General features: G+C 43.9%; 1 protein-coding gene across 4 annotated transcripts in view; it reads left to right on the plus strand.

Annotated features, from left to right (window-relative positions):
• Positions 1-41: 41 nt before the first annotated feature.
• The window catches only part of LOC111259560 (uncharacterized), a 31,584-nt gene continuing 23,214 nt past the window's right edge, over positions 42-8,411 (plus strand). The window contains exons 1-2 of one of the 4 annotated variants that reach the window (XM_022831683.2): positions 43-393; positions 586-702. In XM_022831683.2, coding sequence (XP_022687418.1) covers positions 692-702 — 11 coding nt within the window. In that variant the 5' untranslated portion in view covers positions 43-393; positions 586-691. Of the gene's footprint in view, positions 703-8,411 lie in introns of all 4 variants that reach the window. The other 3 variants (XM_022831684.2, XM_022831682.2, XM_022831686.2) reach the window with 3 other exon arrangements.

Consider the following 8,411-nt stretch of genomic DNA (forward strand, 5'->3'; position numbering starts at 1 on the left):
GGGCTGCTGCCGATCGTACCAGCAGCCGAACAGGAACCCCATCATCAGCTGTGGTATTGGCAGTGGACGCAGTGCAGCTGCTAGCAGTTTTAGCGGTTCGATTGAACAACAGGCCTCGTAGCGCTGCTCAGCCTTGTTGTCACCGCCGTCGTCATTAACGTTGGCTGGGTGGGCCCAAAGCAGGACGGCAGACATTAAGGATCGGCAACAGCAATAGTCAAGAGTCGATCCTTTGAAGTAGCAAAACATCCGTCGCAGCCGCACGACTTCGTCACTTTCCCGGCGGACGTCGCCAGATCACGTCGTCGCCGTTAGCAGCGCAACGTGGGCCAGTCCCAGAGCAGTCGCGCCGAACTGGGAGCTGGTACCGCGGGATTCGGTAGGCCATCCCCGGTAAGTCTCTTGGTGGGGAGGATACATACGCTACTCTGAGTATAGGAACGAAAGAGAAGTTTGCAAACTGTGAAGTGTATTCTGAAGGCTTCTGGTGTGACGAAGTTCGAGTGGAGGTGTCCAGGCAGTATCACCCAGTGACGAAATTGTGAAGTACATAGATTGTGGCAATCTTCTTATACTTCTGTATAGGTATACGTCTGTTATTTAAATCGGAGTGGATCTGTGGATTTGGTGATACCCCGTTTCATGGACTTTATTGCCTTCCGGAGAGGTTCGTCGACTAATTCGTCGCAGGATGGCGATCAGGTACGTTAAAAATGAAGAGCGCTACTGCTCGAGTAAGAGACAAGGCTGCATTACCACATTGAGGCATTATAACGGCAACATCAAATTAACCCGTACTGGATTGGAGTAGTTGATCGGTGAGCGTATGTTATTGACAACATTAATTATGCAGGCCGCCGAAGAGTTGAATTTATATGCTGAAATGGATTATTGAAGCATAAAAATGAAGTTCGATTTTCAGTGAATTTATACACACGTATACATTTATATAGATAATATCCGAAAGCTCGTATATGGTCCATTCTTCATACGGTCAGTTATCATCTCATCAGTGTATCAACAGTTTATACGTCGTACCTATCTTGTACGAAGTCTGTTTGTATCAGGCTAACACAGTCAACATATTTACCGTCATGGAACAACTCACTCTTAGGACACTGCGTTTGATGGGCCCTGTTTTTTCATTGCTCCATACGCTTATAGGAGAGTCGTTTGCCGCTAGTTACAGATAAGACTGTCGCGTCTGATTTCTATTTTCTTTTATCATACTAGATAATTCTCCCGGACTTTGTTCCTGTCTGTGGTGCATTGTCTTTCCTTTCTGTTTCTCTGACAGATCACCTCACCCACCAGTTCGATTCACATACACTTCACAACGTACTGCCCCAGGCTATGTCATCAGCCAGCCACAATGTCAGCTGACGTTCCGTCTGCCAGAAAAAACAAGCGAACGCAACTCAGCCTTTTTACCGCCCTCTCGATCCCTTACTCCTATCTCGCCTTTCTGCATTTCTCGGCATCTTCCATAACTTTTGTTTTTCTAAACTGCCACCAATTTCGACAACGGTCATCGTTTTTCTCGAGGAGAAAAATAAATGTGGTTTCGCGCGAGCATCGATATAACATCGAGTCTCGTTGCCGTCGTAGCGAATTTAGTTAGTTGTTTCGTCTGCAGAATTCGGCTGAACTGAACGCTGCTAACCATCGAGGAAATCTGTTATTGGAAAGTCGCTACTTGTCGTTATGCGTATACGTTGGTGATAAATAAGAACAGTCGTAGCTTTGTGGCCCCAATTTGTGACTTAGCCATTGGCTAGCCTGCGTCACAACTTTAAATCCGTAGATCTGGCTGGCTGCCTGCCTGCTCGCGTGCGCTTCGACAGCTGGCCATTGTGAAGAAAGTGAACACGCGGGTTAGATATGCGCTGTCGGTTAGAAATAATAGCCATTGCGGTGGCACTATTCTTTCTTTTTTTTTTTTTTGATAATCCTAACGCGCCTGTGTCTGAATGGGAAGCTACAAACAGGGGCTTGAGAGGAAAGAGGCTGATAGTAATGTTTTGGTTCGTGGCAGCCTAGATGCACTGGCTCCTTAAACGTCCTACAACAAACGATGAGAACGCTGTTCGAGAACGCCAGTCACCGCTAACCGAGCGAACGAACCAACGGAATCGTGTGTATGAAAAACGTGAGTGATTAGCACGTCTATGGCCGTAAACGTTCTGCTGCATGTTCCTGATGCTCCGCGTGTCGTTGTCTCTGGTTCTGAAATTGCCACTTTGTCATTGGTCCCGTTTTGCGGCATCGACTGTCTTTGCTGCTACTGCTGATGCGACTCCTAGAATTTACTCTTCCTGAAAAGAAATTATTTCCTTCATTAGCTATTTCTTGGTTCTTTGCTCGATTTAAATAATCTGCTCTATTCATATTACTTTCGCTTTCAATGAATTTCTGCCGTCATCTCAACTTCTGCCGTTAACTTAGATTTGCTGGTATTACTGGGCCAGAGCCACAGGGGGTTTATTTGTTCAATCAACTGGCCGCTTACTTTAAACACTATCGTTTTTGCCATTGCTCTTGTTGCTTGGCGCTGCAACAGCCACCGACTTTTCAGACTAGGGCATGTCCATCTGGCCGCCACTAAGCGCCTACGTAACGACTTAGTCCAGGCCGCCGGCCGGGCACGGACCGACGGCAGAGAAGGCGGGGGTCAATGGTAACGGATCAAAGAGTGCGATGGTCTGTCTACTTAGGCGTCTCTTCCGACTAAAGGAGGAGTAGCCTTTTGGCCCGATTTGAGATGGCCGCCCTTCCAGTTAGATATAACGTCTTATTCATCAATTATGCTGGCGTCAGCGGTTGAGCTAGTTCCACAGTTATAGTTACGCGTCGAACGGACACATGGATAAGTGGAAGGGGCGGTATACAGAACCAGCTCTCATCAATCGACCCGGCAGTGAAGCCGCTTAAAGGCAAACGGAATCGATGTGTGCGCTAAAAAACACCGTTGTTGTCACACTTTCGGGGGTCTAAAAAAACGAAGCAAGCATTATTTTTAATGAAAATAAAACATGGTTTCTAAAGCTATTTAAGCTTGTATATGCTAAATGTGGGATAGTTTTGCCAGTGTTTTGTTTTGTCATTATCATAGTTGTTGTCGTTTTGTTGTTATTTCTGTTACGATCTCGCTATAGCTCATTTTTTGCTGGTACTAACAACGAATAACATTCTTTAGCTCTAGACAAATTGGTCAACCTGTTGTTTCGAATTCACTTTCTATAACTTTCACTGCTGAGATCATAGCAGCGCGCGATTAGTAGCGCAGGGTAGTAGATTGGCGGTGTTATTCAATCAAGCAGGCCACTAAAACGCTAAAGTGTGAGCCTTCTTGATACGTTGAAGCGTTGCAAGGACAAGCAGGCGTTAATTTCATCAGGGCCTGTGGCCAGGCTCCACAGAGGTCTTGACAAATAGTTGACAGTCAGAAGGCATCGGTGTTTTAGCGTTGAAATCGACGGTTGGTAACAAAGAGGTGAAAACCCCAGTCATTCGACAGTCGAAAAACTGAACGGGCGAACCAAGCAACAGCGTCATGGTTTAGCAGCGAAGCTATTGTCGTCAATGTACGCATATAGTGCGTACGCCCTACAGCATCCGTGGTTAAATAGCTATAGAAGCCAGTGGGCATTTGAGGCAGGAGGCAAACAGGTGCTTGTCGAAGGTGGGAGGGAACCGTGTGGACGTCGGTGGGACGATGGTAGATAGATGTCGACACAAGTCGGCACGCAGTACATGGTACCATGACGTTGTCGATCTGAACGATCCGAAGTCAATGTGATACGAAACACGATAGCGGTCAATTGGCACAGCAGGTCTGTGTAAAACTGGTTGTCTCCACGCAGTTGATGGCGTCAACGGTCAGTTAGCTCGCACATCGTGCTGTTATTACTACTGTCATGGATATTCTCCTTTCACCCCGTGAGCTTTTCTTGTAGCTGCAAGACCCGCAGGAAGAGCATCGGTAAGAACTGTCCAATTTGCTGCGATACAGAGCCATTAGTCATCAATACGACTAGTGCAACTAGCCAAATGTCGGATCGATTTTTAACCGTTACTACTACTACTAGCGCCACAGCTGCTCCTATGATATCGTCGAATCGAGCGACGTTCGCGCGGGGGGGGGGGTCATTACGTAATATTAAGGAACGCGCATAAACGGCACGTGCTCCCAAAGTGAACCTACTCGGCAGCGTCCCAGCGCGGACGCCGCAAACACGCCGCACATAGGCCTCCTTAGCACAGCCAGCCGAAAACAAGAAAGACCATACGCTACAATATATATATAGCATAACAATAGCGGTAAACCGGTGAATATCAGTCACTGGCGGTTTGGGCGTCAAATGACGAAAAACTAGCAACAAACATTGAGATAACGTTCGGGGACTTTCCTAATAGGACGGCCATTCTGTGGAAGGTATGGACCGCGAACGCAGCGGCAGCAGAACAGCGATGCGGCAATGCCGAAAAGCGACTGGTGTCTGGGGGAGATTTAGCTAGCGCCCAATCATCGCGCGCTTTTCCTGGTTCATGGTCATTCTCCGGTACCCTTTGTACTGCCGTCAGAGCTAACAGTCAGTTGCCAGTTAAAGTCGAACGTCTATAGATACGGCCTGTGCTAACGGTGGCTGTATACAGCCAGCGCTAGCGCAGGCTGTCACTACAACCACTACTGGTGTCCGGGCGAGGGCTTCTGCTTGTAATACTGCTGCCCCCGCTGTTACGGCGTGATCGTGGAGAAGCGTGAATTTGAACGTTAGCTACTTCCGTGGGTCAGCCTTCGAGCAGCGACAGTTGTATTCAATTGTTCGTTTTCGTCGTTTTTTTTCCCCATTTTTAAATGCACCTGCGTGCGACATTCCTATTGCGTTGACGGCAGCTAGCCAAGAAGCAACATCAATCCAGCTGCGAACGTGACAACCCCCGCTGACCTCTCTGCGCGCCGCCCTAGCCTACCGTCCACCTCTGACTATAGTTTTACCGGGTTGTGGTAAAATACCATACGTCGTCGCCTTCCGACAATAATGTTCGGGTATTTAAATTTTCCAACCGGACCACCAGATGAGATCCGTGTTATTCCTTACGCCTCTATCGTTGCCAGTTAACGAGTAATGTGTTACGCTTACAACTGTGAACGGCTGCCGGCGACTTTAAGTAGCAAATGTATACCTCGCTAGCACTTTTGTTCTTTCTGCCTTTTGCTACAGGCAAACGGCAGGCTTTATTGGATGAATGCGTTGATCGAGGTAGAACCCGCTGACATCTGCTTCTTAAGGTTGTTGTCAGCGTCTACTTGAAATCTGCGCTGTTGCCCGGGACCGTGTGTGTGTGTGTGTGGGGAGGGGGGGGGGGGGTATAAACCGCGGCCAATCCAATGAACCGAATAGCGACGTGCCTTTCGTGGCCTTTTGGGGCAACGAGACAAGTAGCTATTTTGGGCCATTTTGTGGTCGTTGTGAATGACTTTAGGAAATTGCCAAAACTAGTACAGCTATCCATCAATGGCCTTATCACCGCATCGTCGCTGTATTGGTATTTTTAGACTGACACAAAAGACAAAGCATATAATAGCGCCATACATTTCTCTCGGAAGTGAACGATTAGTGAGAAATTGGCCTTGTTCATCGCCTTTAATTTACTTAATTAGTCATCAGTGACTTTGCATCGTAAAGATCTCACAGGAAGAATAATTTTATCAAATATATAAGAAAAGCAAACAATACATAAAAAAGCAGCTGAATAAGTAAAGATTAATTACAAGCTTGTATATATGTAGCAACAACAGCAAAATAAAACGATTTCTTAAATTAAGAATAACATGAAAAGATTTTCATTTTGCCATAAACGATATGGTAGAAGATAAAAGAAGTTTTAAACCTCAAGAAAAAAGAAAAGCAAATAGGAATATGTTTGGGCCTATAGCGAAACAGACGATTGGAAAGAATAACCAAAGCTTGCTGGAGATACCCGAAGAAGCTAGCTCATTTACCCAGCAACCGCTGATCTGCCTCTAAAAGATAAATTCACTTATGACTGAAGAGAACTAGGTTCCTTGTTTGGTTCTAATATAAGTTTTTCTGTGGCAAATCGGTACATTTCAGGAGAACTGGATTTTTGTTAGGATTTATTAAAAAAAAAAATATGAAAAGATCTGCTAAGAAGTTTCAATAGATCGTACTGTAATGATAATAATGACAAACATCTTTAAACGTACACAAATAGATTTGACTTAAGCTTTTTAAATAAATGTGTTTATCCTCTAAAATTTAAGAAACTAAAGGTGCTCTGCACGGTTTCTAGCCGATGTAATAATATATCTCTGCGGTCTGCCCAAACTTCCCGTGTAAACACCAATTAAATAATATTGGTACCATTATATATATATAACGGTGTTTGTTTGTATAACGGACGAGGAGATAACAGTTAGAGGGTCATTGCGAGGGTGCAGCAATCAATAATATGAAACTTTCTCTATTTCGAATTTTACGTCTGCTATCGCCGTTAGGCATTCCAAAAGGCACAGAACAAGGTTGCTCTAGGCCGAATTCTAACCTAGAAACCAGCTACTACGTCCATTCTGACTGTATCTAAGAGACAGTACGAAAATTCTGGCTTAGCCTTGGCAGGGTAATTGCAAGAGAAATAGTAGACAAATCCAGTGAAATATAGAAATACATGGTCCAAAAACGAATATTTTAATTGGTCTCCACATTCGTTCAGGCGTAGTGCCAATCACAAGAACATTTAGCCGCTGCTGTTAATAATGGTTTCCGGTCGTATTCAAGTGTTATTATATTGACTCTGTTTCGGTGAATAGCAGTGCAAAAAGCTGTGTCTCAAAAATCTCTTTCAGCTCGAAAATAACGAACTTACAGCGGTTCTCACTGGTAAAAACAAGATTACATGGTAACATTGTATCCGTTGGTCTATTCTGTATTATTGTCCTCGTATTATAAGTTTCTGGAGCGTTATTTTTGCGTATTAAATCTTATAACTCTATTTGGTTACTGACTTGAGTTGTGCCCACAACCTCTCATCGGATCCATCATTTTTTTTTATCGGGAAATACGTCTGGCTGAGTTTAATAGAAAGGAGCGCTAGATTTAGAGTAGGTATTGTAATTCAGCTGGATCAGGCAACTTTAAAACGTTGGGAAATCATCACAAGTGAATCACTGTGGGTGGAGTGTTGATTTAGAGTAACTCTTGCACGAATCATTATAAACTTACTCCAGTTATAATATATATATATATATATATATATATATAATAAGGTACTGACAGGTGATACAACTAGCTAGTAGGATGAATTATGAGATAGGATATCACCGATCAGACCAGTCAGATAAATGCTCAGCTTTTTTTCTTTACTATACGATTCATTCGAATAAATAGACAGCAACCAGGTTTGATAATAGGAATTTATTTTCTGAACATTTTATGTCACATTTTAGTCCTTCTCACGAATGAAAAGGGTTAAGTGTTAAGCGTACGTTTTCGTAATTTCTATCAAATTCTCACGAGAAAGCCCAAAGCAATAACGTAAAATTACTAAAGAGCTTAAAGGGCAAGCAAATACGTTTGGCGGGCGAATATCGAAGGATCAGCGCGGTCTGACCTAACAACTGGCAACGAGCGGAGCAGCTATGCTTGATCCGATTCACTATAGTGACAGTAATTTGGAACTGGAAATAAATTATCTATTTTTATTTACTTTAAGATTTCCTGTTGTCATCGCCCATCCTAAGCTGTCTTTAGACACGAAGATAAATAAAATTGACTTCGGTGTGGCGTCATTTACCGATCTCCCTATTAAATCTTCTCAATGATAACCAACTTCACCTTTCCACACATCTAATTTTTATGGGCGTGGATAGATCAGCCAGATCATCCTTCATCAATTATGCGCAAGTAAAGGTCATATCTGATTGTAACAGTGGGTGTACGGTTCATTTGTTTGCCGTGCTTATGTTCATACGATGCGCGCCACAACCACGTTTGTCTGATGACCGTGAAAACTACGTGTTCCGAATGTTAAGCACTTCAGAGCTGGCGGGCCCGTGAGCACGCCGGGTCCTCCTACTGAGCCCTATAAGTAATTACTGCGGTTAGTGAGACCCTGCTGTCATTCGCAATAATAACGAACAGTTTAATTGTAGAGACACATAACATAATAAACGTGGATATGCGCGATAAATTTATCATTTTGTTAATGCGTGTCCTATATTCGTGTGTATAGGACAATCCCAATCGCACATGAGGAGCACATGGAATGTTTATCTACTAACATATGCTGAAACAAAGTTTCATCATAAACTGGACGTTATGAGTTTTTCATTGCGCAGCTATAAACTTTTTAAGCCCTTTTATGGTTAGAATCCCGATATATATATA

The sequence above is a fragment of the Varroa jacobsoni genome, unplaced genomic scaffold (assembly GCF_002532875.2).
Source record: "Varroa jacobsoni isolate VJ856 unplaced genomic scaffold, vjacob_1.0 scaffold_345, whole genome shotgun sequence".
Classification (NCBI taxonomy): Eukaryota; Metazoa; Arthropoda; class Arachnida; order Mesostigmata; family Varroidae; genus Varroa; species Varroa jacobsoni.